The 20,300-nt window shown below is 42.1% G+C and overlaps 1 protein-coding gene across 1 annotated transcript in view; it reads right to left on the reverse strand.

Annotated features, from left to right (window-relative positions):
- Nucleotides 1–18,859, reverse strand: part of NT5DC1 (5'-nucleotidase domain containing 1) — a 125,312-nt gene extending 106,453 nt beyond the window's left edge. Inside the window, exons 1-6 of the mRNA XM_046674294.1 lie at nt 18,670–18,859; nt 12,713–12,804; nt 10,994–11,065; nt 8,728–8,834; nt 3,685–3,764; nt 1,937–2,021 (exon numbers count right to left, since the gene is read on the reverse strand). Coding sequence (XP_046530250.1) covers nt 1,937–2,021; nt 3,685–3,764; nt 8,728–8,834; nt 10,994–11,065; nt 12,713–12,804; nt 18,670–18,762 — 529 coding nt within the window. The 5' untranslated portion in view covers nt 18,763–18,859. The remainder of the gene's footprint in view (nt 1–1,936; nt 2,022–3,684; nt 3,765–8,727; nt 8,835–10,993; nt 11,066–12,712; nt 12,805–18,669) is intronic.
- Nucleotides 18,860–20,300: the final 1,441 nt, after the last annotated feature.

Here is a 20,300-nt window from a genome sequence, read left to right on the forward strand (position 1 = left end):
CCCCTGAAAAAGTGAACAGCAATGTTAACTAAACAATACATGAAGATCCTCTCGATTTCTAGTCAGTAATCCTAAGACCCCTGAAAGTTTTCCGTGAACTTCTTCAGTATTTAAGTTTCACTATAAAAGTCCTGTTAGGCTAAAAAATAAAATGATCGGAAAAAAATTTGAAATATGACACTAAATTAGATTTCAGAAACTCAGCATTTCCTTGTAAAATAAGCCTGTTTTTAACCATTAACAGGAGACCTTCCAGGGAATATTCAGGAGGAATCATGTCTTTAGAGGACTTAAATACTTGAATATTGAAATTTAAAAGATACTGTATACCCTATGATATTTCTGATGGTGCATTACTCACAGGTTTACATGGCTCCCTTCATCAAGATCTATTCAAATATATAGGTGATTGACTTTTTTCTAGCTCTTACAAAAAAACAAAATATGTTAAAATTAATCTGAAATGCAAAGTGCTTTAGTTGTGAACTTTTTCAAACTTTCCTGTGATTGCAGAAAAGTTTTCTATATACCCTTCACAACTTGGAAATAGACGTCTGACCTATTTTATTGATTTAACACAAGTACGATTACTTTGATTTAATTCCTTATTGAGTCTTATGTCATGTGACTTTGTGGGTTTACAGAATATTTGGGTATTTACCTTGTGCACCTCATTCCAGTGAATCATAACTAATGTCAAGGGTTTCAAAATCTGACTAGAAATGAAAAGACATTATTTATTTATGCTCTGTACTGTATTTTTATGTTGCTGTTTCAAACTTATAAGCTGTGCCTCATTTATTAATGCATGAAATGTGTTACCTACTCCTTATTTACAATGCAATAAAATAACATCAATAGATTTTTATGTTGAATTTATTTCACGGCAGCAATTTGCTATTCTCAACCATTCTTTTAAGGCTTTTCATTTTATAGGCTTCTTATAAGGCTTTTCAAGTTAATAAAGAGTAAAACAATAAAGTGGTGGGTGGGTTTCACAGTTATCATGGAGACACCCCTCTATTGGAGATGGGCATTCCTGCACACCCCAGCACTCAGTGTGGACCGTGAAAAGGCACCCAAAAAACCACACACAAGCTAATAGCCAGGGTGAAGGGTTGGTGACTGAGTATACAAAAGCGAGACACTCAAGAGCAGTAATTTTCTTCTGGGAAGGAAAGACGCAGGTGGCAGAGAAATACGTAATTTCAACAAATATTCTTTAGTTACTATTTATTGCCTTGACACGTTTTTAGTCATAATATTTAGGATTATTTTGATGGCTTAAATTACATTGAAAGGAAGGCAAGCAATTTTTATGTCAATCAAAAGGCAACATTTTTCTAAGCTGAAAACTACTGCTCCTGAGCATCCATCAGCCTACTGGTTGAATGAGGACAGCCTGGTTCAAGTCACTGGGGTGACATACTATAAAGCCATCTCTTTATTCCTTCCAGTTAACCACCATGTGACCCAGCAAACCTATGTATGGAACCATGAAACGCCAGGCTCAGGTTGGCGAGACCTCTGCCCCCATTCTGAGTCAGCCAGTCCTGTTTTTATGCAAGAACAATGGAATTTTCACTTTCCCCACCTATCTATAACTACTACACTAATGGTTACAGGTGTCACCAACCCTCATTCCCAAGCCAGGAAACAGCACAGCTGGAACTTCAATTGTGGGGGACCAACAGAACGACCCTATTGGCAGGCATGTAAAAGACAACGCAGCTCAGAATATTGGAATTTATGGCCATGAAACAGACACGAATAAAAGAACCTATTAAAATTAAGCAGTACCAACTTTATAGCAAAATTTAAGATCAAAGTAAATCCTAATTAAGAAACATAGCAAAATAGGTAACTTCTAAGTAATTTACTAGACACACAGCATTTAACAAACATCTCTTAGAAAGTCTCTGTTCACATTACTCACCCTTAAAAGCTGACACTTTATAATTGTGTTGTATAGCAGCAACTACATCCTTCCAAAAATCAAATGTTTTTTGACCATTGTTCTGCTAAAAAAAAAAAATTTCCAAATGTAACACATGCAATAATTCTGTTCCTAAGCACAGCAGAAAATACCTGGCAAATAATGATGTTATTACTGTATTGTAAAATAGGGACTGGTGTTTTAGAAAAGACAGTAGACTAATCAACTTCTCAGTCTTCTAAATGTGATTTTAAAAGAGAAATCTTCCATGAAAATCACTGGTACAGAGATGTATATATGAGACTAAATATTAATATAGCTCATATAGCCCAAACAAAATAAAAATTTCCACTCATTATAAAGTCTAAACATTACAGAATATTTTAAACACATGACTAAGTTTATAGTGTTAGAGCTTCTGCGATGTCAGAATGTGTTACCTCCTGTACTATGGCCTCATTGGGGTTAAGAAGCCTGAAGCCTTAAAGCCCCCAAAGCTGATTACTTTAGAATTCACCGCACGTTTACCTGGATTTCAATAAAAAAGAGCAGCAAGTGTCTAAAGGAGAGATGAATGAGGTTCCAAATCCAAAATGTAAATCATTTTTATTGACATATATTTTTTAACCAGAAAGCAAATAAACATTACATTAAAACACACAACCCTACAACCCTTTGCTTCCTTGGAAACATTAACCAGTGTCTATCTAAACAAACAGCAACTTCTAGGCATTTGTATCCAATGACACAAACTCTGAAATATTTAAAGACTGATACATTTGCGTGTAGTCACCATGAAATGAGAAACTGACTTCATCGCATGTTAAGAACAACTTCCATAAACATACCAGAACTATTGCTCAACAGAAACTTTCACAAACACATGACTGTTAATTCTGATTCAAAAATAAACCATTACCTATGTTCCATTGTAAACACAATCATTGTAATTTTAAGACAACATATGCAAAAAGGAAAGCGATTCTGAAATGAAACTGGTTTATGTTCACAGGTCTTAAGTTTTCAGTATAAACTGATATAACCAGAGATCCTTTTAGTCTTGATACACACACAGCACAAAGAAAAAGTTATATGTATTAAATTATGCTCAAAATGGTGAATAAAAGTTTCATCTCAGTTTTCTGCTTTTACATTATTTAGAATGCTTAAAGACACCAGGAATTTTCCTAATTACCTTCACTTTTTTTTATTCTGCTAATGAAACCAAAGAAAATGTTTTTTTTGAGGAAGATTGGCCCTGAGCTAAGATCTGTTGCCAATCTTCCTCTTTTCTTTTCCTCCCCAAAGCCCCAGTACATTGTTATATATGCTAGTTCTAAGCGCTTCTACGTGGGATGCTGTCACAGCATGGCCCGACAACTGGTGTGCAGGTCCATGCCCAGGATCCAAATCGGTGAACCCTGGGCCGCCAAAGCAGAGCACACAAACTCAATCACTACACCACCAGGTCGGCCCTGCCAAAAATATTTTTTCCAAATGCAACTCCATATTTTCTTTTTCTAGACTTTTGCACCCCCTGTTGGAGAACAGGTTTACTGTGCTTGGGGGAAAAAATGGTCACTGCTATTTAACTTTCCAAAAATATTTTGACCCAATTCTCTACATTTTTCTTCCTGTCACCTCTGAAACAACAAAGAAGAAATAGAGTAAAATCTCAATTCAAAAGAAATCCTCTGATTTGTGATTAAACACATATCTTAGTTTCTAAAAAATGAGTCCCCACTTACCTTTGTTAAAGAGTCCACCACTCTGGCACATAGAAGAGCTCCTGGCAAGTCAAAGTAGTTATCGTAAAAATAATATTTTCCTAAAAAAGAAGAAAATTTGAAACTGAAAACAATTAATGTCTCATTTATGTGATATATACAGAATCTTGGCTGAAGAGAGGCTAGATTTTGGTTTAGTTACTTAAAGAAGTCTCTATTTCAACTCAAAATGGCTCTATTACAGGCTACCATTGTCTTTTAAAGAAGGTTTAAGATACAAGGGTACTACAAGAAAGTGAAAACATGACACCCCTAAGTTAAGCATTTTATGTAAAAATATTTTTTTTAAATGTAGAAACTAAAAGCGGCTTATACCCCAAATATAAAATGGATTACAAAAAAGCCACAATTTATGTTACTAATGTCACTGAATTTGAAAACAATCAACCTAACACTGAGTAGCATGAAGCGTTCCACACAACAGTGCTTTCTCCTATCCGTGCAGGTTGGTCCACGAGGAGTATTGCATTCAATTTTTATGCAATTTCAGACAAATTTCAGTACGATGTGAGAACTACCAGGGAGATGAGAGGAATAAAAAAACCACACTATGTGAGGACACGCTGTGCTTATCTTAGAGAAACTCAGGAGCAGGTACACTCCAGGATCTCGGGGGGAAGGGATTTGACTTATCCTGATGGCCCTAGGGTAGAATTAAACTAGAGCCCTCCTGTGAATCTTCTGTGCCTGGGCAGACACTTTCGATGGCCCACGTCACATCTCCTTGAACCACATCTGATTCCAGCCACCGCTGTGCTGAACAGCATCATCCCACCTCAAGCACAACTGTGCCACTCGCTCTCTCTGGAAGCCTCTGGAGCCCATGAGGCCCACGTGGCAACTTCAACCAACAGGATCAGGAGCCAGTGAACGAATGCCCCAGCCTCCTGTCCCCTGGAATGATGACTCTGGGAGGTATTCCCTGCTCTTCTCCTCAGAAGTCCCAGTGGAATCCCACCCCCACTGTTCCTTCCTTCCACCTCACTCTCTCACCATCTCACCCTCGCTTACTGGGATCAGGAGCAGCCACTCTGCTCCGGAGGAAACACAACCTCATAGAGTCTTCTAGAGAACTCAGTACAAAGAGGAATCAAACAGAACCAATACTGAGCCAGACTTTAGTTTAATACAAAAATACATTTCAAATAGTCATAATTCCTCTTGCACACAGTATTACCCTGCCTGATTTTGAGTTCTCCTGCCTTCCATTTGTAAGCTGTGTATGAGGTCATGGAACACAGCTGTCTGTTCCCTCCACAAAGCACAACATCCAGCATACTATAGGCACTCAATGAATGTTTGTTGAATGAATGAGTGATCTAGTAACAGAATGGATTTATTTTGGAATGAAGGAGTGTCACAGACAAATTAGGAGAATTCTCTGCAGGGGCCAAATGTCCATCCCTTTAAATGTCATTTAATGTCCCTCTTCTTCATGTCAAACTATTATGAACGTATAAAAAGTAAAGTCAAAGTTCTCCATCTGTTAATTCACAAAATGCTACATGGCTTTGTGTGTCCTTTTCCTCGGTTAAAAATATTTTGGTTGGCATAGTCTTCCTGTTTTTCACAGCTGAAATTGTTGGGGGAACATATCAGACTATTTTTCACCCCTTAGAAAGGTTAGGATGGCTTGTCATTGTGAGGAACAAGGATGTGGAGGAAAAGGGAGGGGACATCCCATGTACACTTCTGCCCACGCTCTGCTGGGCTCTAAGACCATACAATGCTCCAGGGCTCCCAGGACAGGGGGCACAGCTTGCCAAGGTTTATTAACATGCACTCTATCTTATCTCTTGGTCTGTGACACCAGTGGCCTGCCTGAACCTGATGAGCAGCCCTCCTGGGTGCTGCGGGAGGAGATCTCTCTTCATCGCCAGTTATATACCCCTGCTTTTTCCCTCCTCTTTCTCTCTGTTTTGGGGCATTAACAGATGAAACTCAGTTTAAGAGTTGAAATATTGATTCTGAAACTTGGTTGGGGTCTAATCAAATAACTCAGGGGTTTAATGAAAAGGGCTCATTGACTCCCACCCACAAGGCGAGCGGCTGATGTAACCTGACCATCAAACATGGGCTGAATGACCTCTGTGTGGACACAATGAGGCTTACTCAGCCTTGATCTGTTAACTGGGCCAGGCTGCTCTCAATGCCTCTCCTAACAACAAAACTCCAAGACTGGACCGCATGAAAGCTTCGACCCTTCACCTCCATTGAGAGCAGACAGTTCACTGGGAATGAAGTGACGAGTGAGCTCAGTTCAATAAAACAAACCTCTGAATTAAGATCAAGTCCTATAGTCATTAAGCTTTGCACACAGAAAACCTGTCCTCTGGGGCCAGCCTGGTGGCACAGCGGTTAAGTGCGCACGTTCCACTTCTCAGCGGCTGGGGTTCCACCGGTTAAGATACCGGGTGTGGACGTGGCACCGCTTGGCAATAGCCATGCTGTGGTAGGCATCCCATGTATAAAGTGGAGGAAGATGGGCATGGATGTTAGCTCAGGGCCAGTCTTCCTCAGCAAAAAGAGGAGGACTGGCGGTAGTTAGCTCAGGGTTACTCTTCTTCAAAAAAAAAAAAAAAAACCTGTCCTCAAGAACCCACTGCCAACACCACTCCCTTTGCAAACCATGTGAATGACTGAGGGGAAGAGAATAAACTACGTTAGCATAGGTTCTTGCTTCTCCTGCAGATGAGTGATATTATCTCCACTTAAAGATGAGGAAAGTGATGCTAAGAGTGGCTTAGTAACTGACCAGTTCACTTTATCCAGCAAGTAACAGAGTCAATATGATCCAGGACTGTCTGGCTGCAAGCCCCTTGTAATTTCCACTATACCCAACTGTTTCTGCATGATCTACCAGTTTGGGGAGAAAAAGATCAAAAGGACTTGCTTTCTGGAAGTCTGTTGCTAAGGAAAACCATACTCGTGCCAGGTCAATAACCTGAAAAAGGGATTATCAAATAAACTGTCATTAAAATGTCTATATCCATCAATGCTTTAAACGCCCTAAATGTACTGGTACGGAATGCCCATTGCAACTCTCTACTTAACTGAAGAATGAATACATTCAGTGTAGAAGGAAACAGCATATAAAGAATCAACTGGAATTCCTGAAAATACAGGATTTATTTGGCCATAATGATCAAAATTTTAAACCTGCATATCCTGAGAACAACTGTACTTCTAGGAGTTTACCCTGGATATATGCACAAAAGCGCAAAATATGCATGTATGAGAACATCAATGCAGGCCTGTTTGTAACAACCAAACACCAGACACAATGTAAATGTCCACCGTGAGGGGACTCATGACATAAATCATGATATGGAACTGGACGGCAGAGCACTCCAACATTCAAAAGAATGAGGTACATCTGTCTGTGCTAATGTGACAGGATGTCTAAGATGTAAAGTAAAAAGCGCTCAGTACAGAGAAAGTCTGATCCCTTTTGTAGACTTAGAAAATAAGCTTTGGGGAAAGGATATTCTGGGGGACGGGGGTTGGAGATAATTACTCCTCATTTTATTCCTTTCTATAATACTTAAATTTCCTAGCCATATGCTCACACTGTTTTTTTAATGTGGACAAAGTTTTACCGGAATCACAGGCCAATTTTTTTCTTCTTTTACACATCTCTATATTAAAAAAATAAGTAGTAGTATATTTTAAAGGCATGAGCTTTCCCTTACTATTTTGCAGAAACAGGCCTCTATTATGTGTCACAGTCTGACCACTGGGCACCTGGAAGGGAAACACTTCCCTAACCAATCCAGTGAGGAGTCAATAAACTCCAAGACCATCCTCAGAGCGCTCCCCGGTAAATTAAGCACCAGAGGGAAGCTGCTGATTCCAGGAGACAGCGCTCTCTAGTGGTGGAGAAGTGAGTAAACAGATGGGTCATATTGGGTGATTGCTCCTTTCATAGCTGCGAAATACTTTACTTCCTTAAAATACTCTGATTTCTGAACGGATGTCAGAGTGAAACACTTAGTTGCGTGTCTAGCTTTTCCGAGAAGGAAGAGCTTCTGTACAGGTGCCTACATCTAGAGAGACAGCAGTTCCCTTTCATCCCTTGAGTCAAAGGCTACCCACCCATTTAACTTCCACTACTATTTTGACTTGAGACGTGTGAAAGCATTCTAGATCTAACCCCAAAGCGAAATCTCAGTTTTGCCTATCAACTTATTTCATGAGCACTCATACTTCCTGACATGTTCGTCTCACTACAAAACAACAAATTCTCAAAAGACAGCAAATGTAACAAGCAACAACACAACAGCAACAAGGAATAACTCCAGCTATTTTCAGGTTATTACATTTTCTAAAGGAGAACAGGTGCATTTCAAAACTGTGGTGTGGGAGAAAATAGCAAAAAAAAAAAATCAGAACAAATGAAAAACACAATTATGACTTTCAATAAGGCCAGTTTATAATAATGTCTTAATCATTCCTTATTAATTTCTGCACATCTATGTCTATAAATAATTTTTGAGAAATCTTTTCATGTTTACCCATGGTGAAGCTCTTTAAAGACAGTGAGAATAAAATGTATAAAATCATTTAAAATAAAGGCAAGGAAAAGACAAAGGCAGAAGATACTAGAACTGGCAATAAAAAAGTGAATTCTAGAAAAAAAGGCAAAAGATATTAGAATTGGCAGTAAAAAAGAATTCCTGAAAACAGGAGAGGTGCGGCATCTGAATGTGGGGAGAAATTGGGGATGGAGAAATAAAACTAAGGATGCAACATTTAACAACTTGATAAAAATACAGATGACTAAGGAATGTATTATTCCTAAGTGCTAGTCTTCTTTACTCCAGGACAAGGGCAAGTAAATAAAACAGAAGCAAGTGTCAAAAAGGAACCATACACATGTGAAAAAAATGCATCCTATTCCTATAAAACCACAGCTGCTGCCTTATGCATCTGCTCAGCAGGAGGGGCGTCTTCACGTCCTCGTGTTGCAGGTTCCGGTTCCAAAACAAGAGGAGAGAGTCATACCTGATCGGGATGCCATTCCGGTGTCCGATATGAAGTGCTTCCACTCCTTCCTGCCATACTGCTCTGCCAGCACCTCGGGTGCCATCATCTTGGTCCCGTGGCTGGCCCTGGTTGTGGGGATGAGGTACACTGCTCATCAGTGGTTCCCCTGAACATTCCTGCCTCCAGCCTTGCTCTTGTTGACCCCCCTAAAACTAATAAAGGTTCCTTTTTTTTTTTTCTTCTTTTTTCAACTGGATGACTTTTTCACTTAGGATGCTAGAAGGCACTCCCCGTGACAGCTCTAGTTCTTCCTCCGCCTCGGCCACCAACTAGCACGTGATCAGGAGCAGCTCCCTCTGAGGGCCACAGTGTAGCAGTTGCTCTGAATCTACAATATATCAACTATAAACTGGAATTTCTCTGGCATAAGTACAACCCACCATCCTTTCCTAAGAAGTCGTCATTTAGCCATGAAGATAACATTAACCTAACTGGAACAACTAGAAAACAACTGTGTGGATTGGGTGGGAAGCTGCTCTGGCAGCAGGCAGGAGACACGGTCTGTGAGCCGCCTCAGGCCCACCAGAGGGATGGGAGGTGCCGGGCACCGGGTGAGGGCCCAGCTGTGAGCTCAGGGGACTATGAAGACTGGGGAGGAAGCTGCTCACACAAGGACACAATGCAGCTAAAAACACAATGGGAAACAGCAAGACAAGAAAGTAGCTATTTTCTATGCTCAAAATATTGCTTTCACGGCAGTTAGGGCCTGGTTAGGAAACTCTTACCCCGTCAAGAACCAATTGCTATTTTATGTAGTATATTATGAGAAATTATAATGCTAGGAAGTATCATTATTCTTCTCTTGGTGTTATATCATGGTAGCAAAGCAAAATGAAGAAAAAAAGAAAGAAGGGCAAATGGAGGAAAAATCACAAACAGGCTCTTTTTTATAAGGTTAATATTTTAGAATGTTATACGTAGAGACAGAGGAATCTTGAATGGGAAATGTGGTTAGACAAGGAACCTCCCAATGGATGAAAGCAGGCATCAAGGAGATAAGCTAGTAAAGTCAGGAGAAACTGCAGCTCAGCTGGAACAGAAACAGAGAGGGTCAGACCGTGGGGGAGGGGTGTTCAGATCGGGGACAGACAGAACAAGGAAAGAAAGAAGCAAAACTGTGGAATGCTTTCCATTCTTTCAACTGTGATTGAAGACAGCGAAGGACATTGTAATAATCTGACAGTAGAGTTAAAGGTCACGGTCAAAGCTGCATTGTGTAAGTATATACACACATACACACAAATGTATATACACACTCTTATCTCTTGTTGCCCAAGGAAAAAACATGCAAATGAATAACAAAATAATCAAAGTGGGGCCACACTTGCTCTAGCTAGCTGCAACTCAGAGCAAAGGACGGGGAGAGTGTGAGTTTGTACCTAGCAAAAAGAATGATGTATCAAAAGGGAGACAATGTACAAGGGGTAACCATGCTAAGCGGCCTCTCCTTGGACTCTGATCTCGTGAGTACAAATAATAACTTGCACAGTGCATGGCCATGCTGACCTGCCTGTACTATCAGAACTGGGGGAAAAAAATGAATGCTCACTCCGTGGTGCCCTCTGTAAGACTCAAAGCAGTGACAGCAGCTGCTTCTCAACTGCTGGCCCTACTCTTACCAACACTCCTGGTGTTGGGTTCACCCTGAGAGGAGAAGGAAAGGGAGTCAACACGGAGTAGGGGAGAGGGAAAGAGACTGATAAAGGTTGGAACAGTCTAGAAAAACTTCCAGAAGGAGGTGGCACACAGACTTGAGTCCTGCATGATGGGACCAAGTTTGGATAAATGGAGAAAGAAAGGCATGTACAGACCACCAACCCCAACCCAACATCCATTCTCTCTCCTTCTTCCTTAATAAAAAGAACTCCAATTTTATTCCAGCAACCTAGATAGCCACCTAACACAATATAATCCCCAGGCTCTCTTGCAGTAGGGGTGGTCACTGAGACGAAGCAGTCTACTATTAACATTCTACTTTATTTCCTGCAAATATTTCTGACGAACTAAATTTAAAGAAACTAAAACTTTAAGCCTAATGCTCCTAGATTTGTATTTAAATAGCTCCAACGATTCATACAAAGACATGCAGGCACACAGATAACCTGTCATGTGACTGACTAAAATAATAATCTTCTTTAACCCATACCTTAATGATCAAATGCTCTATAGCAATAAAATGTCCTGCAAAGAGTTAAGTTTTAAACACACGACCAAATTTCATTACCTGAGCACAGTGCCATTATCTGCAAGTTTAATGAAGTGCCCATCTTCCAGATCCAATGCCAAGCCCTTGGAACTAAAACAGAAAAGTGTGATTTCCAATCAATCCGTATAATAACGATGTATATTTTTAAAATCATAATGCTACAAAGGGATTCTCCCACCCAGGTGAATGATATGTTAATCAAATGAATAAGACTATCCAAGAATTCTAAAATTAAATATCATCCACAGAGCAAGTATATAAGGAAAACTGTTGTGTGGACAAATGAAGGACAACACGTTTAGTCTGTAAAATCCTTAAGGTTTTAAACAGAGGAATCCAAAACTCAATGAGAACAAAAAATGAACATCATTGCATGTCTCTTTAAAATGTGTAAATGTTTTCCATTAAATAAAACACATGCACACGTGTGCACCCACATGCACTCATTCACATTCTGCAAATTAAGATCTTGGCCAGAGACTTTTCTGTACTCTTTAGAATTTGCCTCAATTTACGTTAGGCTTTAAGAACTTGCCCTCTGGGCAAGGTATATTATTGAAAACCATTATAAGAAAGTCAAATACCAAGTTCTAGGTTTCTCACTGCAAAAGACTTGTGGGGTTTGGGGAGAAAAGTGGGTACAGATTCATTATTATGAATAATAAAAGCAAGGACGTATAATGGCCACCAAATACCAAGAGAATTAAAGAAAAAATGACAGGGTACTTTAGAAGCATTATTCACTTCGGTCCACAGTAAAATTTCCAGAGTCAGAGGTTTCATATAGCGAAATGTTTGTCTCTTCCTTTTACAAAAGGCATAAATCAAAGAGGCCTAACCAAACATTGGAGGAATGTAAAAGACAGGAACATCCATCGCTGCTCTAGAATTACTTCTGCACGTATTTTTCATGTGTTTTAGGACTATTATTAATTTCCAACTGAACAATTTAAAGCGCTTTAACAGCAGTTTTGTTTGTTTTGTTGTTTAAATGAGGAAGACAGACAAAAGAAGCCTTAGGAAGTTGAGAATGCTAACCCAGGAAGGGAGTGAACAGTAAGAAACTTAGACATATGAATTTTTATCCAAATTATGGAAAGCCAAATGTCTTAATTTAGACACGTATTCAAAACATGATGATTCCCCCTCTTCTATATTTCTTTATTCGAAGAGCAATAAAACTTTTTTTTTGTTTAAGATTTTATTTTTCCTTTTTCTCCCCAAAGCCCTCCGGTACATAGCTGTGTATTTTTTTTTAGTTGTGGGTCCTTCTGGTTGTGACATGTGGGACGCCACCCCAGAGTGGCTCAATAAGCGGTGCCATGTCCGCACCCAGGATCAGAACCAGCAGAACCCTGGGTCACCTCAGCGGAGCATGAGAACTTAACTAGTCAGCCACAGGGCCGGCCCGTCAAACTTTTTTTTAAGATATAAATTTTTGAGACAGTTTTTAATAACGTCTGCAACTCAATAAAGACAAACTTCAACCATACAAAAAATACCCAAATCAGTCATATAAGCTCTTAGCTTATTTTCATATTTAATTAAGCAAGTCTAAACTTAAAGTAGAAAGGACTTTAATTCATTAAACATTAAACTTTTAGCATAGAAGGCATTTTGTCCTTTGACTCAATTTCACATTTCACTTTCTGCCTCCATAGAAGAGGAAACATTAAAATTTTATCAGAAATAATTAAGCACCAGAAGGAATGGGCAGACCATAAAAAAAGAACTTACCAGAAATCCCAATCCTCTGGAGTCACAGTGAGCAATTCCTTGTCATATCCTTTCTCCTTGACCAGAAACTGAGCAAAGCTATTATAAATGAGCTGAAAATAAGGCGAAGGAAAAATGAGAGATTAAATATAAAAGTCACCATTCATTTTTAATTTCACATTTGTGAAAACCTAATGGAATCACTCATGGGGGAGGTTGGAGGGAAATATCTGTAATTGGGAAATTCTGCAGTTTAATCCCACTTCACAAACCATTTATCCACCCCTGGGAGCCCAGGTAGCTGCTGGGCCTTTCTTATACTCCAAAATTATACCATTGTCACCCACTAGTTACCCCAAGGAACTGAAGGGTGGGTTTGGATATTTTCACTGTTTTTCCAAATTGTTTGTTTTCCTTTTATTGTGTGAAGGAGATGCAATCACCAACCACTCTGAACCAGACCAAGCCTCACCAGAGAGCTACGCCTATGACCTTGGCCTTATTTTTAATGCTAAGATCTCTCCAGGAGGAGCTTATGCCTTATTACCATAACCTGCAGTGTATGTGGAAGCACATTTTCCATCTGAGCCTGCACAAGCGAATACCCACCTCTCCCTTTTGAATATTCACTCCTCATCCAAAATAAATGTCCTGCTTCCCTTTGTTCAGGGACACTATGTCTCTGGAAATGATTCTGCATGGTCTCCTGTTTGCCACAAATATACTTTACTTTTTGAGACAACTACTTCCGGTGGAGAGTCTGATTTAAGTTGCCAGGAGGGAACCCACTTTGGTTCGGTAACACTATCGGTATACAATTACACAACAAGGACAATGATTAATCTTACTCCTAAATTCTAACGGGTTGCAGATCATTTAGACTTGACAAAGCTTTGTAACCTTATTTAACATATCACCAAGATGATAACATATTGACCACTCTATCATTACACCCATCCTCAGTCCATTCTTGCTTGAAAGGCCCCATCTCAGGGGAGTCTCAAAGGAAAACAGACATGTGTACCAGCAAGTGCCTAAAGGAGGAATCACAGAGCCACCATCCAATACAGGAAATATCTCTTATCTGTTCCCCATAAGAAAAACAACTGAGGAGAAAGAACAAAGGAAGCTTCTGGAAGCAAGCACCAGAATAAATGCTCTGCTAATTGCTGGCAAATCTTCCGATTTCTCAACAACAACAAAATCCCAGCTTTTTGAGTAAAATATCTTTTTTCTTAAGAGCTGGGTCAATTTTTAGAGAACTGTGCATTCCAAACCAAAAGTAGGCAACAGGTGAGTGAAGGTCCACACTGGCCGTACCCCATACGCCTTCTGAAGAGTGTTCATTAGGACAGCATCAGATGCACCTGAAACTGAGGGAGTACGGCGGTCTGGGGTCAGACTGAGCAGTGTCCAAGAAGACACAGTGAGCAACCTGACCCTTCTCCAGATGTTCCTCCAAGACAGGCTGTGACAGCACGGGATGGCACAGGGGGGAAGCAGGTACAGACACAGCCAGAGGAGTGTGAGAAGGCCTCCTTAAAGTGGAGATGTTTACACTGATACCTGGAAGATGCAGCATGTAGCTGGGTGAGTCCAGAGGCAGGGGGAACCCAGCTCTAGAGACTGTGTGCAGGTTCGAGTGTGAGTGTCAGGATGTGGAGAAAGCAAACGTTCCTTATCAAATAAAGCTGTTCTCTATCATAAAGTTAAATAACGTCACTCTACGTACGTCTACTCCCATGCAACGCAATGTGATGCTTGACCAAGGTCAATTGTTAACAGACCCATATTATGTCAACACTATATATCAGGAGTTCGCAACCCTGGTGGTGATTCAGAGCCACAGGTAATGGTTCTTAAAACCACCCAGAAATGCCAAAGAGGGTGGTGCCCAGGTGGGGCCCCTACAGAATTCCTGAAGCCCAGAGATGGCTCAAAACCATTGACTTATATGTTATGTGGATTTTCATTCAATCATAAAAAAAAAAAAACTATCAAAAATGTGCTGACTCACTCTGAGGTAGAAAGTACTACAGACTATAAGAAATACACATCATGACCCTACTTGAAAGGAACCAGTGCTGTGGGGTTAACAGATGTATAGTGCTTCGAGCAGTGCCTGGCATACAAGTAAATTTAAGTATTTGCTATTATTATCAGTCACATGCAGGTTAAAAAGAAACAGGCTCTGATTTGTAGCATTTGCCCATTTCCATGGTATAAATACTCCCACCATGGCCAGTTTCAAGCTGCCAATAATTACTACACACTATTAGACTTGCCTCAGGTCAAGGTACTTTATTCAGCCTTGGGCAACTGGCATGTCTCACCCCTTGGCAATACTGATTAAGATATGGGCATGTGATTCCAGTGAGGTCAGATTCTTTCCTGAGAGAAAGGAGCCCTTTCCATTAGGGCTGCCAACAGGGGCGTCCACAGCTGTGTTCTGACCTCGTGAGGGAGACGTTTTTGTAATAGGAGAGAACAGGGTCAGTGTGCAACGAGAGGCAGAGAACTTCGGTGCTGAGAAAAGCAGGGGAGTCTGTGCCTTTGAAACCCCTGTTCTAGTCCAAAGGCCTCGGTTCTTGCTGCTTTTTGTTAGATAATGTTGAGTGACCCCAGAAGCCTTCACAGCCAGGGGCTCCATGACCAGCCCGTTCCTCTCGCAGCTGTAGCTGACACTTACTCTCTGTCTCGTGTGACTAATAATAATGCACACTCCACAGCAGTTGTAAATTGGTGCCCTGTGGGGGTATAGACTACAGACCACAGACTGCATTTGGTTCTCACTTAGGGTTGCCAGATAAAATCTGAAATATCTAGCTAAATTTGCTTTTCTGATAAACAACAAATATTTTTTTTAGTATAAGCATATCCCATGCAATATTTGGAACATACCTATACTAAAAATGTTTTCGTTATTTGAAATTCAAATTTAATTGGGTGTCCTGTATTTTTCTTTGCAAAAGTCTGGCAACCCTATAATCCTGTGTTTGAAAATGAGCTAATGTTTAAATATTGAGAGACTTGTCATACAAGTTTAGATTTGTAACTTGTCTTATAAGAATTAGGTCTGGCAAGACTGTGCCTCTACTCTTCATGGCAAATGCTCATACGAGTCGAGCATGGCTGAGCCTTCAGAACGGGCACACCCTCTCCTGGCTGCCACAGGCCCCACTCTCCCACTCACACATGTAGGTCAACTACCTAGCCCCATACACTTCTCAGCCTGCAACCCCAGGAGAGCACAGGGTCATCATTTCTAGGTTGCCTTTCCTGAGCCCCCAGGTGAAGTGAGACGCCCAGTTCCATGTCTGCACAACACTCTGCACTTACTAAATACCTATGAGACTTGAGTGAGAGGCACTGACAGCCTTCCAAGACGCAGCTGCCACTGAATTCTCCAGCATATTCTCCTCCAACTCCTCACCTTCTGCTGGAGAGGTGCTGTTTCTTACCTCCAGGTCCTTGCTGTGGCTGTATTTCCTCTGCCTGAAGTGCTCCTCTCTGCCTCCTCATCTGCCAACTCTAACTCCTGTCGGGGGACCCAGCTCAAGCCTCACTCACTCCAGGCCTCTCCTCTGAGCTTTGCAGCACACAAAGCATGGTGGTGGGGGCCAGAAACCAACCAGCCCGACCACCTTGCTGGTGACCCTGGATAAGCTACTTACCCTTATTGTGCCTCATCGTCCTCATCTCTAAATAGCAATTGTGATAATGATAACATCCTCATGGCGTGGTTCTAAGGATCGGACTAATTCATAAAGCAGAATGCTTATTAGAATAGTGGCTGTAAGTGCCATATTCAGTTATTAAAATACCTATTATTTATTCAATCATTCCACGATTATTTATTGAACCCCATCCATGCCAAACACTCAGCTCGGCACACAGAACACACAACAAACTGTCAGAGATACTAATGTCAAGGAGTCATGGAACTAGGCTCCAGGAGAAGATGCCAAGTAAATGGGAAAATTTAATACCATGTGTAAGTGCTATAAGATATTAAGGATTTTATGGAAAACTGGAGGTGGGATGGGGGTGGAAGGATAAACTCTAGGGGGCTGGGAAAGTCTCCCCAAAAGGAATGCTATTTAAGATGAGACCCGAGACCTGACAGATGAGAAGATAGCGTGATAAAAGCAGGAGGGCCCCGGGCCAGGTAAGAAACAGCCTGCAGCAAGGTCCAGGCAATACTGCCTTCACTACAGGGGGCTGACCGAACTTTTCAGCATCTGTGCCCCTAGATGCTGTCTGTATCCCCAACTCAATCAATGATGCTGCTGAGCACACTGTTGATAGTTAATAAAAGACTTTTGAACCAAACAAGATGCGAAACCCACTACATTACTGCTTTCGACCTTTAAACGTCACTTATATTCCAGGCTCGTAGTAAAGAATCCTTGTGTTCGAGGATCTTGTATTATGAAATTTTATGCTCACACGCACAAAATTGGCTCTAACTTAACAGTGGTTCAATAATATTTCTCCAAATGCAGGTGACCAGAGAGGAGATGCAAGGAAACGTGAACCAGGAGAGGATTTGAAAGGCACAGAGGGAAGGAAAGTATGAATCAAAGACTAGAGAAAGTGGTGCCAAAGGATCAAGAAGGAAAAAGCCTTAACTCTCAATAGGACTAAGGAAACACCTGCCTAACAGCAAAGCAGAGAAGGATAATAGGAACAGTATATGCTACACTTTGTTTTCAAGTGTCCGTGCATAGACGACGAGTAATTCAGACACCGTTTTGATCTTTGACAGGGTACCTGGATTGCCGGATTGGGCACTACCTTCACTGTAAGGAGCAGCTGCCCTGGCTGATGTCTGCACCAGCGGCATAGAGCTCTACCCATAAATGGTGAGGCTTCGAAATGGTTTGGGTGGGAACCACAAGAGCAAACAATGTATGTGTCAGACACTGCTCTAAGCATTATACATCTCTTACGCAGTTAATCCTAGCAACCACCTTTTGAGGTTAATGCAATTAGCAGCCCCATTTTACAGATAGGGAAACTAAAAACAGACACAGGTTAAGTAACTTACCCAAAGTCACAGAGCTAGTGAGGAGGAGCTGGTGCCCTAAGCTATGCAGTCTATTTGTGGAGTCCTCACTTCCACCACTATGCTCATAACCAGCTTTTACTGCTTGGATGTTTAGATCTTTGACTAAAAATTTCTGTTAACTTTTCACAATTAGTTCCCTTGTGAAACTAATGGAATAGGGGAGGACGAACAATTCATTTGAGGATACAAGTGTGGAATCATACAAACTCCACTCTCCCCTTCCAAAGTGCAGCGAGGCCCCAAACTTCGCAGGCTGCTATTACAACCAGAACTTCCTCAAAGTGCATGCAGCACGCAGTAGTTGCGCAATAAATATTTCCTTCCCTGGGTAGAAGGCAACACTAGGACTAAGAATTAATGACTTCTTAGCTAGTGTTCCTTCCAATACAACACACTATCTCTCCCGGACTGCAGTGTTTACGAACTGACATGTTGTCGCATGGACGTGCAAAAGGAAAAACTGCAGCCAAGGAAAATACAAGCCCCTAACCAGATGGCTGTACCGGCGCACTGCTGGTGCCCAGAACGACTGGCAGAGAAGTTCCAAAGCCCGAGATCTGCAGAGGACACCTCCAGGTCCCCGGGCCCCGCCCTGTCCTGTCCTAGGAACCGTTTTCCCAGCCCGATCTTGCACATTTGCCCCTCCTTCGCCCCTTTTCTTCCCTACCCTCCTCTTACTTAAACTTGGCTAATGGCTGGGGGATACAAGCCGGTGCTCGCGGCACGGGCGGGGCCCGGGGGTGCAGGCTTCCGCCCAGCCTTGCGGCGGGAGGCCGAGTTCTGCGCAAAGGCGCGGCGGCAGCAGGGCCCCGGCAGCGCTCGCCGCCGCCGAAGCCGGTAGGAAACTCCAGCCGCAGCGGCCATGGAGGCTGCACGCCGTGCGCCCCGGGCGGCCCGCGCCACTCACCAGGGCGCTCTCGGGCAGGTTGTAGCGACAGAGAGTGTGGTCCAGGTCGAAGCCGACCACGTCGCAGCTGGCCAGGCAGAAGTGCTGAGCCATGGCTGTGCAGGGAGCACCGGCGAACGCCTCGGCCCCGGGAGCGGGCTGCGAGCGCGCGGGCAGGACGCTGCGGGACGGGACCGGACGGGACGCGGCCGGACGCCACGGGGCGGGACGGGGCGGGGCTGCGGCCGCTGCCAGGCTCCGGAGCACCGGCCTCTCGCGCTTCCCGCGCCGGCGAGCCCCGCCCCTGGCCTCGCTTCTCCCCGCCCCTCGCGCGGCCGGCCTTCCGTCGCCCCGCCTCGCCCGCTCGCCGCGCTGCGTCCCGCCGACACCCGCACGCAGGCTCCCGCTGGTGCGGCACCGTCCCCACCGCTGCTGAGCGCGCCTCTGCCCATAGTCTCGAGGGCCAGATGTGACGGGAGAGGTGCTGCAGTTGCGGAAATTGCGGGGCGCAGCCAAGCCCCTGTTGGCACGTGGCCCATGCCACAAAATTAACCCGGGCGCCAGGGAACCCAGGAGAATGTAAAGTTAGACCTGACTTTTTAGTCTTGTGTGCCGAATAATGTAAGTTTGGAGAAAATTTTATCCGCTAATATCTCTCTGACCCAGTTAGCCTAGAATTTGGAAGATCTTTTCTCCCACGTGATCTCTGACCATAAGTTGAATCAAAAACTTTATATTTCGTTGTTTCCTAGGTGGTAAAATAGGAGACCTTTCACCATTTCACTCCCTGAAGTGCGTTAGAAAAAAATGTATTAGAAATCGTTAAGGACCATCTTGGAAAGTGACACTGATTAAGGAAAACAGTGTTCGTTGTTTTGTAATTTGGTTATCTTATTTTTTACTGTAATGAAGTTTTCTGTGAAAAGAAGAAACTTCACAGAACATACTACAGAAGAGAGAACTTTATGCACACAGAGGGTTTTAAGGTTTGTAGAACACAAAATGATTGGAGTGGAAATTTCCTCAGTTCTCTAAGGACTGTGCACAGCTACTATCATTTTAGATGCATAGGAGAAAAGTTAATTCATTGCATACATTGGCTTTAAGGTCTCACTGAGAACTCCTGGATATGAAGGGCTAGGACTTTGAGATCTTTAAAATCGTTTAAAAGAGAAGAAACAAATCTCATTAAAAAGAGAAAATATAATTCTATTATCATTGTACTGCTTCTGTTTTAAATTGAAAGGAACACTATGTCCAAAGGAAAAAAATCAATAGTCATGGCACAATGAAAATACAATTGAGAATTACATTTAACCCTTATGAGGCTAATAAACAGACCAAGGGATTAATTTAGTGCAATAAACAGTTCAAGCTGGTAGGACACTTATTATACCTAGTGGACCCATTTGAATAAATTGATAACTTGTTCCATTATAACTCTTAAAAGCCCCAAACAAATCTCTCTGGAATAGGCACAGGAAAGAATCCTCAAGAAGATTGAGCTGTTCACCTATAAGAGCCCAACCATGTCTTTAATGTCTGTGAATCAAAAGAGAAAAAGCTGGGTTGTTTCATAGCTTGTCGCTATTTCCCTTGCATGAGTCTGTTGGCCATGGTGCATTAACCTTCACATTGCTCTTTGCCTCTTG

This window comes from Equus quagga, chromosome 11, assembly GCF_021613505.1.
Source record: "Equus quagga isolate Etosha38 chromosome 11, UCLA_HA_Equagga_1.0, whole genome shotgun sequence".
In the NCBI taxonomy this organism is placed as follows: Eukaryota; Metazoa; Chordata; class Mammalia; order Perissodactyla; family Equidae; genus Equus; species Equus quagga.